The 15,117-nt window shown below is 49.4% G+C and overlaps 1 protein-coding gene across 1 annotated transcript; it reads left to right on the top strand.

The window, feature by feature from the left end:
• Nucleotides 1–330: 330 nt before the first annotated feature.
• Nucleotides 331–11,190, top strand: Ms4a8 (membrane spanning 4-domains A8). The gene is made up of 7 exons (XM_005331640.4): nucleotides 331–726; nucleotides 1,717–1,936; nucleotides 3,366–3,488; nucleotides 6,350–6,409; nucleotides 7,635–7,772; nucleotides 10,037–10,150; nucleotides 10,711–11,190. The coding sequence occupies exons 2-7, from the start codon at nucleotides 1,718–1,720 to the stop codon at nucleotides 10,813–10,815; spliced, it is 759 nt and encodes a 252-aa protein (XP_005331697.2). The 5' UTR covers nucleotides 331–726; nucleotide 1,717; the 3' UTR covers nucleotides 10,816–11,190.
• Nucleotides 11,191–15,117: the final 3,927 nt, after the last annotated feature.

Here is a 15,117-nt window from a genome sequence, read left to right as displayed (position 1 = left end):
AGAGTTCTGTCCATCCCACCAGCTTCAGCTGCTCAGTGGATGCACATTTATCGAGTGCCTTTCGTATGGCAACGAGGATACAAAGGCCAGTGTGCTCTGGACTAGTCCAACAGAGCTTCATGGTCTGGCGCAGCAGTTCTTATCCACAGGGCATGTTAAATTCACAGGACCGACGTCACGGATCTGTTGGATGCCTGTCTGATTTTCTGTAGGCTCTGACTTAGATCCGACTCGATCTAATCTCTTGCTGTGACTCCACCCTTTTTCCCATTGCACCTCGTTGACTCCGAATCTCCAACGTCTTCAAATCCAATGTGTCATTTTCTCCTCTGTTCTCATGGGAGACACTCATCTCTCAACGCTGGTGTTTATATCATTCTGGCTTCTGTTAGGGCTCAGTACCCCGGGCCCTGACTGCTCTGGGCATTCCTGCGTCTCCCAGAGCACCAAGCACCACCCTTTCTCCTCCACGTCGATACCAGCAAACACTTGTGAAGTCGAACCGTATATCATTGGTTCATGGACTAAAACAGGAAGCAATCATAAATGGGGAACCTGAGCTCTTAAGCACCTGGTGACCTGGCCTGCACCCAGGAGGACTTTGTATCTTTCTATACGTACCACCCAACTGCACGCAGTGCGTTCACTCTCTCGGAAAACCAGCTTCCTGCAGCAAAGAACTGGAGACAGGAGCAAGAGAGACGTCGTGGCTGCTGGCAGAGCAAGGTGAGTTTGCTGAATCTAGTGGTTTCTATGGATCACTGAGGTTCAGTGATAAGTAAGGCTTTTTGCCAAATGAGATCTGTGGGAATCTGAGAGTGGATGGAGGCCCTCGCAGGGTTGATGGGATTAGCTTTCATGGGTCTGCTCCAAAAAAAAGAAAGAGAAAAAAAGAGAGAGAATGTTAAAGCCACATCAGAATTTATAAGTGGCCTAGAAAATTAAGCAACATAATCCCCTCGATGAGCATCTGCTGCACTGGCCTTGTGCTGTCCTTGAGAGGGACGACCTCCATTCAGCTAACGTGTATGTGACTGGGACCTTGGAGAATGCACTTTTGCTCCCCACTCTTGGTTTCCTTCTCCAGAAAATCAGAGAATTGAGCTCAATGTTCTCCGTTCTCCAACTAGATACTTTCCAGTTCCGGCATTCCACTATTGGGTACAACTAGTATACACAGAGCATCCCGCCAAACACTGCTAGACACACAAAAATGAAAAGACAGAGCTTCTGCCTTCTGGTGGCACCAAACCTGCCAGGCCTTCCTTTCCTCATCAGTGAAACCTGCCAATGGAGAAGGTTAAAGGAGATGCACTTGTAAAGCGTTGACTGCCTGGGAGTCTAAACTGGCCCGTACCTGGCGTCTAGTCGTATCTCTAAAAGGGGATTAGTAAACTCCTCTGAGAAGCTCAGATGAGCAGAAGCCAAAGTCCTTCTCAATTACTTTTTTTCTACAGTTCTTTTTATTTTTATTTGTTTTTAAGGGGGGGGGGGGAGAGAGAGAGAGAGAGAGAATTTTTTAATATTTATTTTTAGTTTTGGGTGGACACAACATCTTTATTTTATTTTTATGGGGTGCTGAGGATCGAACCCAACACCCTGTGCATGCCAGGCGAGCGAGCTACCGCTTGAGCCACATCCCCAGCCTCTACAGTTCTTTTTAAACATAAGCATAAGGGCATAAATAATGACTCTATCACATTTGGGTTTTAACAGCATGAATTCAACGACTCCAGCAGGCCCCATGGCCAATTCTGTGTTTGTGGTGGCACCCCACAATGGCTATCCTGTGCTCCCAGGAGCTGCGTCTCAGGTGCCCCTATATCCAAACAACCAGCCTCAAGTCCACCTAATTCCTGGGAACCCCTCCGGTTTCGGGTCAATTGTGAATGGCCTGGTTCCCCAGAAAGTCTTGAAAGAAGGCAAGGTCTTAGGGGTAAGTGGAATCTCAATCTGCAGGCCAGTGGCCACGGGCTGATGTTGGGGAGCCAAGGGGAATTCTGGGAAATGCACCTCATCCAGCAGGTGGGGTGGGAGCTGAGATGGCCGTGCCCAACCCACGCTTATTAGAAAACTCAGCTGTGTGACCACCCCAAGGGCCTCAGTATAAGGCCTTTTATTTTCTGATGTAGGCATTTTAGGACAGAGGAAGAAAAGCCACAACAACGACGAAATAAAGCAGTGACCATGTGGGTCCACAGTGTCTCAGGAAGAAATGGAGTCCCACAGGGACAAAGTAGGCCACAAAGTGGAGTCAAAGCCCAGTGTGATGAAATCAAACCTTCACCCAGTAGAGCGGACAAAGGAAAGTTAGACAACCAAACATCCACAACTAACCCTGAGAAGTGGTGGTGGGTAGGACAAGGGAGGACCATTTCATTGGATGGCCTAATGATGACATGCATGAATTCTCATCCAGAATGCCCAAGTCCCGATCCTGGCCCCACAATCCAATACTGCTCATGGGAGTGTAAATTGATACTGTCTCCATGGAGGGCAATTTGTCTCTGAAAAATTTACAAAATACCCAGTGATTCCATTTCTGATTCTTCATTCTCCAAATACGCCTACAAGAAATGAATATTTCTGAAATATTCATTGCAGAACAGTCTGTAAAAACAAAAGGATGGAAACAACTAAAATAGCCATCAACAGAACACCAGTTAAATCACTGGATTGTACATCCATTGAATCAAATATAGTGGAGCTATGAAAAGAACAAGGAGACTCTTTATGTAACGACAGAGACACACTCAAAGGTGCACTGCTCACTGGAGAAAGTAAGGATCAGACATTGTCTATAATTGCTATCATTTGAATAAAATTAAGGAAATAATATATTTATATTTGCTACCATACCATGTTTGTGGTATACAACATACATATAGATGCGTAGATACAGATAGATAGATAGATGCCATTTATGAAAAAATGTATATGTATTAGCCTTCTAGAACTGCTATAACAAAATGCCACAAAGTAGAGGGCTTAGAACAATAGGGTACACGGTTCTGTAGACTAGACATCTGAGACCACATGTTGTCGAGGTCATACTCCCCCTGAAGGCTGTAGGGGAGAATCTATTCCAGAATCTATTCCAACGCAATTCTGGGGTATATTGTGTATTGTATCTTATTACCAAGGTATATATTTGGAAAGGAATAACAAAAGGTTATACAGCAAAATGTAAATGTTCGTTTTCTCCAGGTGGGAGTCAATGGTGCGTAGATCTTGTTTCCTTTTCGTATTTCCCACATTACCTTTGAGACCTGGAAAACCAAACATTTACTAAAATAAAACAGAGGCTCAGGCAGGGGACAGGGTCCAGCCTCAGACACAAAAGCTTCCTTGTGACTCTCCCACAGGCCCTCCAGATCCTCATTGGCCTGGTGCACATCGGCCTGGGCTCCATCATGGTGACCGTGCTCTCTGGCTACTACGTGCCCATCTCCTTCTATGGAGGCTTCCCCTTCTGGGGAGGCATCTGGGTAAGGAACTCCAGTCGCCCACAACTGAGTTTCCAGAAGGTGCCCACGTGCTCAGGGCCACCTCGTCAATGTGTGCAGCCTGTCCCCTGCAGAAGGTCCCCATCCACCAAGTGCAGAGTTTGTGACAGCTCCTGCAACAAAGTGTCACCAACTGGGTGGCCTAGAGGATAGAAATGTTACCTCCCAATTCTGGAAGCCAGAAGTCCAAGGTGTCAGCTGGATTGGTTCACCCCGAGATCTTCTCCTCCTCCTGTGCCTTCCGGTGGGTCCCCTCTGGGCCTGTGTCCTAATTTCCTCTTCTTATAAGAACACCAATTGGACAAGTGCCCACCCTGATGACCACGTTTATCCTTATTTAGCCGTTTTAAAGGCCTTACCTCCAATACAGTCATATTCTGAGGTATTGGAAGTTAGACCTTCAGCATATGAAATTTGGAAAAGAGACACAATCCAACCCTTAATATCAAGTTACAGCTTTGTGGGTGGCATTCACCCAAAGAGGTCGTCTTTCCTAATTCACTGCGACCAGGGAAACTTCTCTGAGTTCATCGGCCCAGAGATGGCTCCTTTTCCTAATTCACAAAGACGCACCCACTTGCAAAAGAGACGTGAGGGACTAGGTGCTCAGGTGCTGCTCCACAGGGTCCCAAAAGCCTGAGCTCCAGCAACAAAACACTTGCCAATTTTGAGCAGAGGCTCTCAGCCAGGGCAGAGCAAGTGTCTGTGTGCTCAAGTGGGGGGGGGGTGCTCTGGAGGCCCCATCCTGGCAAAATATCTAGTAGAGTAGACATGCATTTTTTTTTCCTGGAAAGGTCGATAGCTTTAATCGGATTCTCAGGGTGATCTGTGGCTCCATAAAAGGTTAAGAACCCCAGTGCTTCCTCTACTCCAGCTTAGCCTTTGTGACTCTTTCATTCCTCTCGCCGGCATCCTAAACACACACACACACACACACACACACACACACACACACACACCTACCTTTCTCTTTTTCTCCCTTCTTCTCTTACACAGCCTTTCCCTGGACCCACACACCCACCTGTGACTCAGCCGTGACTTCTCCCACAAACAGCAAAACGCCACAGTAACCTAGATGTCGGCCTTGCCAGCCTGTCCTATATCACTTAAGTGTCCTGTAGCATTTAAATTAAGTAGCCGAGGGCCGTCCCCGCTCCTCACGGCCACACAGGGTCCTCAGGACCACAGAGCTGTGTCTCCCTCTGAGCCCCCGCTCCTCTTCGTCCCTCCAGCGGCTCATCGTCCTAGGCTGGGCTCTCTCCTCTGCACGGACCCACACTTGGAAACCAGCCCCTTCCCCCCCAACCACCACCAATGACCCACAGATGCCTGTGCCCACACCCGGACCCCCGTGGAGTCTGGGGCTATGGTAACATCACAGCCACGCAGCCGCCTGCCACGAGCATCGGGTTCCACGGAGTGTTCAGGAGCCGCAGGGGCTGCCTGGGCCCCTGTGGTGGGCCTTGCTGTCGTCCCCCCGCCCTCCCGGTGGCTCAGGGCCCTGCAGTCCCCACAGCCTTCCCCCTTTCCTCTGGAGGGTTCTGCCCTGTCTCTCTGAGGCCAGGACTCTGCTTCTACTTCCCAACGGTCTCTCATGTCCTCTTCCCAAGCCCAGGCCCTTCCTTTGGCCCCTCAGGATTGGCCGTACACGCCAGGCCCAGCCCTTTCCTCCCTTCCTGTCAAGTCTCTGTAAAGGAGGGCCGTGAAATTGAGATCTGCTTTAAACTTGAGCATCCCCCGTAGGAAGCAGGAACAGGCAGAATGAGCTTTCACAAGAGCCAACAGCGTCCACTCGGGGCACGTGCCTCAAGATTCTATTCCCATATTTAAAATGGGGAAAATGACCACGAGGTCAGCTGTCGTGCAATTAAATGATGCAGGGCTTCAAAGGTGTTTCATGTGGCGGGGGGAGAGAGTCACAGGACATGGCTGCTAGTGGGTGTGGGGCTCTTTGGGGGTTGCTGAATTGTTCCCAACTTAGATAATAGTGATGGTTACAAGGACTCCATAAATATACTGAAAATAGTTGGATAATATGCTTTGAATAGATGAATTGCATAGTATGTAAATTATCTCACTGAAAACATTTCCAAAAAAAATAGCACTCAGCAAATCCTAGCTCATGCTTCTCAGAGCACGTTTGCCACCACACTGGGCAAAGGATGGCAAGTGAGCCCATCAGGCCCAAGGCCTGCAGGATACCAGGGTTGGAAGGAAATGCACACAGTCTGCACCACCATCCTCAGCATCAGAGGCGCAGCATTTACTTAAATAACCCAAAAGATACAGTCCAGGTCTATAGACAGGCAAAGACTATTTCAGGGCTTGTATGTAAAGGCAGAAAGAAGATGCTGGCAGTCTTTTCCCTCTTCCTTCCAGAGCCCCAGACCTCACAGAACATAACACAAAGACTGGAGAGCCAAGTGCACATGTAGGGAAACGAAAGACAAGGAAATAAGCTAACATTTATTGATCATCTACTATGTGCAGGATACACTACGTGCCAGACGCAGGGTATAAGTTATCTCATGACAATGATGCCTTACAAGAGAAGCAAATTTCCCCATTTTTCAGAAGAGGAAATAAAGACTTAGAGAAATTAATAGCTTACCCAAGATCATATGAGTTCCCGTTTCAAACCAGCTCTGCTAGATCCTGACACCTGTTTTTATCACCTCACTGTCCTGTCACGCGGTGCCAATCCGCTCATTCACTTTGTCCCTCATGTTGAGCCGATGGCCCCTGCCAAGGAATTCAGTGCGTGCTCCCAGAATCCCAGACACCTGAGGCAGCAGGGTGCTCTCACCCTCGACCCCTTTTAAACCTCCTCTCTTCTGCACCAGTTTATCATTTCAGGATCCTTCTCGGTGGCCGCAGAAAATCAGCCCAATTCCTCTTGCCTGGTGAGTTACGTCCTCAGACTGTGTCTCCCGGTCAGGGACCTATGGAGGACAGGGGCCAGGGAAAAGGTTACCATGCCATCCTTCCCCCTCCTTGACCTCCTATGACCAGACCCAGGGCTCCCACGCACAGGCTGGCCCCTGCGTGAGGCCTCGTGAGCCTTGCCCTGGAGACCAAGTGGGAAAATCCCAGATAACTCAGAGGAGGGAAGGAACGACACAGTCAGCTCAGTTAAAGTCAGGAGAGAGGTGGGAGGGAATGAAGAGTGTCCTCCAGAGGCCCTCACAGGGGACACAGTGTTCCCCAGAGTCCTGGCCTCCCCTCTACTGAGCAAGGAGCCAAGCATGCCTGCAGCCCACAAAGCAGAGCTCTGGCCAATCCTGGGGGGCCGAGGGAGTCTCCAGCACCCCCTTCCCTGAGGAATCCATCCAGCTGAACTCGAAACATCAGTGTGTTCTTCCCCCCGTGGACCAAGATGGTACCTTTATTTCTCTGACAAGCAGGTTTTTCCACGATTGGGGTCTCAGGGGACCAGGTCCCTAAATCAGATGAGATGAATTTGAAAATCTCCAAAGGGATCATTAAAATGTCTGGGAAAAATCTTTCTGCACATGGGCCAGAATCATGGAGCACCCAAGCCCATCACATGCCCAGACACTGCACTGAGATTCCTGCCGGTCTCCTACCGGTTAAGTTGGTAGGGGGTTCCCCAAGATGAACCTGGGGAACACTTGTCCAGCAATATGCTCTGTAAAGATAGTTAGATGAACTTGGGACCATCTCTTTTATTTCCCCCTCTCTGGAATATCCACCATTCTCATCAAAGGCTCTGAGAAATCCTGCAAAAAAAAAAAAATATATATATATATATATATATATTTATCTTTATTCTACACAGCCCTTTTTTAAAGCCATAATTAAACCCCAGAGCCTTTTTAAACAGAACACTTCTTTACTTGCTGGAGAACAAGGGCTCCTGGGATTCACCTTAAGAAACACTTTTTGATGAAAAGAGGTACAGAGACAGCTGGTGGTAATGGTTGTATAACAATATAAATGATTTAATACCCCTGAACTATAACACTTAAAATGGTTGAATTGGTAAATTTGAAGTTAAGAACATTTTAACACAATAAAAATACCAGGCTGGGGTGGGGCACTTGTTGAGTCTCTGCTTATCTTAGAATCCTTTTCTCCTCCCACCATGACCCTCTGTGTCGTCTTCAGCTGAACAGCAGCGTGGGCTTGAACATCTTCAGCGCCATCTGTTCCGCCGTGGGAATCATACTCTTCATCACGGATATAAGCCTCGTCGGAACTTATGCCGACCTTCATTATCATCCTCCCTATTATAACTGGGGTGTGGTGAGTATCCCTCCCAACCGGGGTCCTCTGGATCTGACCCAGGAAACTGCCAGAAAGAGTCCGACAATCAAGCTTCCCTCTCCGAGCATTGAGGGCAAAGAAGCTGCTGTCGGAATCAAAGTTTAAAGTCCCTGACTTTTCTCAATGTTGGTCACTGCTTTTATAAAATAGTACATACTTGGGTCCATGTTGGGAGTTGTCAGCAGGATGGCTCATGCACCCAACCTGCCCCTCCTCCTCTCACATTCTCAGTCCCCTACCCCTTATCAGAGAGCAGGAGTTGGCAAATGCTTTCTGCAAAGCACCAGAGTGTATTTGAGCTTTACAGGTCAAATGATTTCTGTTGCAGCTATGGCAGACCTTTAGCAGCCACAGAAAACATCAAATGAATGAGCATGGCTGTGTTCTGATAAAACTTTATTTACAAAATAGGCAGGGGGCAGGATTGGGCCCCTGGACCCTAATTCCCTAACCTGTGTTATCACTGGTACTGTTCAGGGGGAAGAGCATGTAAGCTACATATGGGATTTTAAATTTTCTAGTTGACACATTAAGGGGAAAAAAAAACATCAGGGGAAACTAATTTCAATAATAGACTTTGTTAAAACTAAAATATCCAGATTTTCAATTGCACAAGCCATCAGGGTAGAAGATCATGAAGTCACTATTTTGCATTTTGAGCACTGAGTTTTTGAAACCCAGTGTGTGGTTTTGCATTAACAGCTCATCTCTACTTGATTAATAGCCACATGTCACGTACTCAGTAGCCACATGGGGATCGTGGCTAATTAACCGAACAGGCCAGCCATAGATGAGCTGTGTCCCCTGTAAATCCTGTCCTCCATCTGCAAAACTGCCCAAGTCCTCCCCCACCCCCTCCCCCTCTCCCCCATCTGCCCTCTACATCATCTAGTCCCTCCTTACTAGAGCATTTCCATCAGCACAGAGATTGGGTCTTATTTCTTTCAACTTGAAAGACAAATAAATAAAACTTCCTTTGGTCCCACTTCCCCGATCAATTACCACTCTATTTCTTTAGTGCTCTTTGCAGAAAATTCCTCACAGAACATGCCTCTGCTCACCGTCTCCAATTCTCTCCCATTTTCTCTGAAATCACCCAGACTCTCAGAGTCACTGTCACTTCTCTAACACCTTGCTCTGCTCCCAGCCCCCAGTTAACCCAGTCGGAGGCCCTCCCTTGGCGCCACGCCCTGCTCTGGCCACGCCCCGCTCTGGCCACGCCCCGCTCTGGCCACGCCCCGCTCTGGCCACGCCCCGCTCTGGCCACGCCCCGCTCTGGCCACGCCCCGCTCTGGCCACGCCCCGCTCTGGCCACGCCCCGCTCTGGCCACGCCCCGCTCTGGCCACGCCCCGCTCTGGCCACGCCCCGCTCTGGCCACGCCCCGCTCTGGCCACGCCCCGCTCTGGCCACGCCCCGCTCTGGCCACGCCCCGCTCTGGCCAGCCGATTTCCCCTCCACCTCGCAAACCCCATGGTTGATCCTCTCCTGTTTCTTTCACTGCCTTTTCAATCTCATCCAATGTGGGGACTTAACCCCTTTCTGTGACAATGACACCTCAATGCACAGCTCCAGCGGATTCCCCTGCCACACACTCCAGTCTGTCACATCGGTAGTCAACCCATGCACTCAGTGTCCCCATGGGCAGACCTGACCTCCAGGTTTCACTTCCCAAACCTTCTCTACTTGGTTCTCCTTGTTCCAATCAAAGGCAGTGCCATCTCTCCAGGATCTGGGGACAGAACCTTGGAATAATCATTGATGCCGCCACACAGCCATTTCCTCAGGGAATTGAGTTTGATTCTTCTTTCAAAGTGTATCCAGAATCAGGCCGTGGTCCCTTCCTTCCTCCATGGCCACTCTAGCTAAGACACTGCATGTCTCATGTCACAGCTCTTGTTAGCGCAGTAGCCAGGGTGACCCCTCTGACATGGAAGTTCTGTCTCTTCTCTTCTAGAAACCCATTTGCTCAGAAAACGCCCCTGAAATGCCCTCTCAAGGTGTTTCCCTAAACAATGACCCTCCTTTCCTTAGAGTCCCTTCTTCCCTGGGGAGGAGTGGCCAAATGACATTTCCCACCACAGATGAGCCTCGCAAAAGCCCAGAGACATCTTTCCCCTTAAGACTAAGCGGCAGCGGGAGACGTCCCCACAGCCATAGAGATGGTCCACGACAGAGCCATGATACAGGGTCGGCCGGATGTCCAGTCCGACACTCGTGTCCTCCTGATTCCCTCTGCTTCCAGAGCCCTGGGGTTGCTATTTCTGCTGTGCTGCTGCTCTTCTGCCTCTTGGAGTTCTGCGTGGCGTGCACCTCTTCCCACTTCGGCTGCCAGCTGGCCTGCTGTCACTACAACAATGTGAGTCCCAGGGCACAGATTCCCCAAGACAATGGAAGCAGAGGGTCTTTGTGTTTCCCATTCCTTATCCAGGAGCAAGGGAGCCATGCAGCATCTCAGGGCCTCCACACAGGCCTGTGCTTCCTTTGCCCTTAGTCCTGGGTTGTCTTAGTCCATTTTCTGTTGCTATTACAAGACACCTGAGGCTGGGTAACTTATAAAGAAGTTTATTTAGCTTTCGTTTCTGGTGACTGAAGGTTTCAAACAACATTGAACCAGAGAGCTGGCAAAGACGTTCTGGCTGCATCACAACATGGCAGAAATATAGAAAAGGAAACCCCTAGTGCAGAAGAGGCCAGGCCTGTGGGGTAGCCTCATTCTATAACAAACCCCTCTTGCAAAATCCAATTCACTTCTGTAAGACCCAGCCTGCTCTCTTCATGAGGATGGAGCCCCCTCCCCTGGCCCCACCACCTAGAGGTCCCACCCCCTCAACACCACCATACTGGGGTCAAAGCTCCCAGCAGGTAAACCTTGGAAAACAAACCCTAACCTCACCATAGCATGTGCCTGTTTTCCAGGTGGGCACGGTCATCCCAAATGTCTATGCAACAAACCCAGTGGTCATCCCAGAACCGCCGAACTCAGTGCCAAGTTACTCCAGTGTGGGCCAAGGCCCCAAATAAGCCATGTTCAAGATTCAAGAAGCATCTTTCACCGGGTCCAAAAAGAAGTGCTCCCTTTCCTGGGCTTTCATGCCCAGGTTCTTCCTTCCCTGAACTGAGGGAAGGTTCTCTCCACTGGTCACACCCTGGGCTTCATGCTTCAGGTCGGCCTGGGAAACCCTGCTGCTCTTCTGCTAAAAAGATGGAAATCTCAGATGGATTTTAACCCAGAGGTCCTCCCTCAGGCACACGCTTCTGTGTGCATGTGTGCAGCCACACCTGGGCCTTCGTGCACACGTGTCCTGCGTGGGAGCTTGTGGGTTAGAGGAGCACCTATCTGGACCCCCAGTCTTCACGCTTTCAATCACTGATCCTTTAATAAATATGTCCTGAGCATTTGATATGTTCCCGGCTCTGTTCATGGCAGGAGTGGGATAAACAATGGCAAACAAGACATAGTCCTTGACCTTTCATAACTTCCAGCCTCCAAAGAGAGCACACCCTATGCCCAGCATGGTGGTGCACACCTATAACCCCAGCCATTCAGGAGGCTGAGGCGGGAGGGTCACAAATTCGAGGCCAGCCTCTGCAGCTGACTGAGACCCTGTCTCAACAGAGAAGGAGCTGGGAGTGTGGCTCAGTGGTAGAACTCTTGCCTAGCATGCACAAGGTCCTGGGTTCAATCCCCAATGCCACAAAAAAGAAAAAAGAAAGAGGGAGAGAAGACACTGTGTGAACGATTTCTTGTGACACAGGGCAGGGTAGGGGGGACAGGTGTACAGAAGAAACCCAGAGGTGGCCATGATGAAGTCTGGCAGCGATGCAGCAAGGGGTGAGGAGAGCAGAGAGCGAGGCCGTCGGAGGAAGCCTCTTGCCGGGCCGTTAAAGAACAGGAAGGGTTTTCTTGGTGTGATACAGGAGCTCTCTCAGGGAAGACACCCGGAGAGAGTGACCCGTCCTCTGGAGTGACCAGGCCTTTCTGTGCTGTTACTTCTGAATAAATAAGGTGACAGAGATTTCAACCTGTAAATTTGGGGGGATGCGAACAGTCCATGTGGAAGAGAATTTGTGGATTTTATTGATGGGGTTTCAGAGTCCACACTGAAAGAAGTCATGAAGAAATGACCTTGAGCTTTGGGTTTTGGTGCGTTGTGGTTCTCAGCAAGAGGAAGGAGGCGAATTCGGCCATGTCAGGAGACGTCGGTGGTAGCCCAGCTGGAGCTGGAGGAGGGGTGCTGTTGTATCCTGTGGGTAGAAACCAGGGTTGATGCTAAACGCCCTGCAGTGCACAGGAAGACCCCTCAGCAAAGAGCTGTCTTGCCCACAAGGCCAACGGAGACCAGAAAGAACAACATCCATGATATGTGAGCAAGCTATTTAGATGCTTGCCTTCCCAACTCTCTCAATCAAACAGAGAGCCAGATGTGGGACTCCAGCTTCCTTCTCAGTGAAAGACATGGCACAAACCTGATGGGGTTCAGGACACACGACCTCGAAATCCAGCACCTGGGCCTTTGGGAAAACAGAAGGATTGGGAAGGTCACTCTCACCTTCTCCCCCCTCCCCAAGCAGGTAGAGAGGACCTCGTTTGAAAGGACCTCCCTGTGCCCAGAAAAAAGGAAGAGCCTGTCTCTGAGCACACAGGGCTGGCAAGGAGATTGAACAAACAGGCCGTGCTAAGCTCGCCTGGGTTTATGGCCATTAGATCATCCTTTTTTATCCAATCGTGCTTCTCCATGACTTCTCACTTCCTCCTCCAACCAAGCACAAAAACACACAGGTTTACAGTGTCGTAAGATCTTCATTTCCTTATGAGGCTCCCACAGCAAATAAAACTGACATTAAAGAGGTGTGTGTGCTTTTTCTCTTATTAACCTCTTCTGTCATTGGGAGCTTAGCTGTGAACCTAGCACCAGGGAGATGAAAAGGTAGCAGCGCCTCCCTTCTCCCCAATCTGATTTTGATCTTGGAAAACCCAGTCATTTTCATTAAAGGTCTTTATTTCTGTGAACAGCTAACACAGGGTTTTTTTTTTTAAAATGAATACTTTTAAACTGTCTCCACTTTTGTTTTTACGATGGTAAATATCAACCCACATGAACAAATGCTCTTTGAAAGTCCTTAATAATTTTTTAAGGGTGTAAAGAGGTCCTGGGAGCAGAGAGTTTGGGAACCCCTGGTCAACCCGATGACTCCCGCCTCAGAGCCCTGCAAGACCTCCCAGCACCGACAGAATGAGGGTAAATGCCAGGCCCTGGTATTCCAGGATCTCCTCAACTGTCCTTCAGCCCCTCTTCCCCGAGTACGAATCCCAGTCCTCCAGTGGGTCAGCCTCTCCGTGGCTCCTGCCCTGGATTCCCCAGTCTCGGGCATCTATTCCCTCATTCATTAAACACCCAGCACCAGCCTACACAGATAAAAACCAGACCCCAGGGGCTCAGAGGCTCATAAACAAAAATACACAAATACAAGATCGGCAGTGGTACAGTACACGGGACAGAGTCAAGTGACAGGCGGCCTGGGAGTTCAAGACAGAACACTGCAGAAGAGGCAAGCGTCTACAGTTCTCAAGACGCGGCAGATTGGCTCAGGTGATGACTTCTTTAGATGGTTGTGAGTTTGACAAATGAAAGGGCCTCCCCCCCTAAGGAACGGTCAGAAGGTGCCTGATGAAGTAGAGAACTGACTGTCCTCTCAAATACTATGCAGAGCATCCGGAGATTCTGGGGGTGGCTTTGCCGGGGCACAGGGGGGCTCTGAAATGAGAAGAAAAGGAAATTGAAGGCAGGAGCAAGAGGGAACCTAGAACCGTGGAGGAAGGCCAGGGTCCTGGAGAAGACGGGGCTAGTTCCAGTTCTCTGGCAGGAGGAGGCGAGGATCAGAGATGATCAGGCCTCAAGGATAAGAGAATCGCTTAGCTTTGCTGTCCTGCACCTTGGCCAACCCCTGTGATGCCCACTTTTAGATAATTCTGCCACACAGAACTGCTTTGCCAAGTTCAGCTTCAGGAAAATCCCAGGAAGGATCTGTCAAACTCCAGCACCCACATAGACATGAATCTCCAATAAAGGAACTTTTATTTCAGAATAAACCAAGAACAGGGCTGCTACCCAGGACACACAAGCACAGGCCTGGTGGCCTCTGCTATGTCCGGGGACCAAAGGAAAGATCGGGGCTTTTATTAGGACAGAGAAGTCTATCCACCCTCTTATTTTAAAAGAAATTCCACTGAACTTTTGGGGCCAGCAAGAGCTCTGATTAGTGAGTGGTAAGTAGAGCTAGTCTCTTAGGGTCACAGCTGCAGTTTGGTCATCAGTGCTACCAAAGCAGTCTTAAAGACCATTTGGTGCTCCTGGGTCCAAGCTGCATCACGTGATCTCTGCCTCCTGTTCACCTGGCACTCACTCTCACGTTCATATTTGTTCCGGTGTCTACATTTCCCCTTTCCATAAGAATATCCGTCATATTGAATTAGGGCCAACCATAATAACCTCGTTTTAATTTAGGTGCAATTGCAACGACTCCATCTCCAAATAATTCCCCATCTCCTGATAGTTTTCTGTGTCTGAAGCACAGTACGGTTATTAGTACAGTTGTGTTACTGCAGCCTAAGTGTTTCAATGCATCAAGGGCCCACCTCAACCCCAAAATAGCCTAACTCACCCACCCCCTGTGCTTTATCAACTGTGGGTGAGTATGCACACAGTGCCCTCCATACCCAGGGGTCACTCTCCAATTCCTTCCACCCAACTATTTCCCAGAGCTTCAGTCTCTGAGAGGCTACTCTGAGTTTCAGAGATGCCCTGATCTTGCTCTAGACAGGCTCCATACAGAGAATTAGAAGCTGCTTCTGCTAAAGGCACTTCACTTGGGCCAGCAGATGCCCTCAGAGTAACCAAAAGCAGGAAAAGGCTTGGAATCTCTGCTTTTCATGTCTTCTTTATATTAACTTCAGGGAGGGGGGAGTCCATCCCTTCTGCTCAACTCTGCGTGTTATTCATTCACAGAGCCTTCATCTACAGCTGGGAATCCATCCCCTTCAAGGCTGAAGACACCAAGATCAGACTAATTAAGGCATTCTCAAGATGTGCAGGGATATTCTGCGCTGCCAGATTTCACGGTCTCCTATTCCAAACCCCTGGAGTGGCACCTAGAAGTCTCTAGTCATTGCCCTGTACCTTCCAGGCACAGGGGAGCCTTGCAGGCAGATGGTCTCTTGATGAGACTGCACCCCTAAGCTGGAGTGATCATCCCAAGGGAAATGAGCTACCCCCTTGCAGGATCACAGGTCTGCTAGACATACATCCTGAGCAGCCAGTGGAG

This window comes from Ictidomys tridecemlineatus, chromosome 4 (assembly GCF_052094955.1).
Source record: "Ictidomys tridecemlineatus isolate mIctTri1 chromosome 4, mIctTri1.hap1, whole genome shotgun sequence".
Lineage (NCBI taxonomy): Eukaryota > Metazoa > Chordata > Mammalia > Rodentia > Sciuridae > Ictidomys > Ictidomys tridecemlineatus.
The sequence above is the reverse complement of the archived record's forward strand: the minus strand, read 5'-3'. Positions and strand labels throughout refer to the sequence as shown.

Bases quoted from the DNA above. Each gene is read 5' to 3' on its own strand.
- Ms4a8 (XM_005331640.4), top strand. From the start codon at position 1,718: ATGAATTCAACGACTCCAGCAGGCCCCATGGCCAATTCTGTGTTTGTG. The intron at 3,489-6,349 runs GTAAGGAACTCC...CTTCTGCACCAG, and splicing joins CCTTCTGGGGAGGCATCTGG to TTTATCATTTCAGGATCCTT. The intron at 7,773-10,036 runs GTGAGTATCCCT...CTCTGCTTCCAG, and splicing joins CCTATTATAACTGGGGTGTG to AGCCCTGGGGTTGCTATTTC.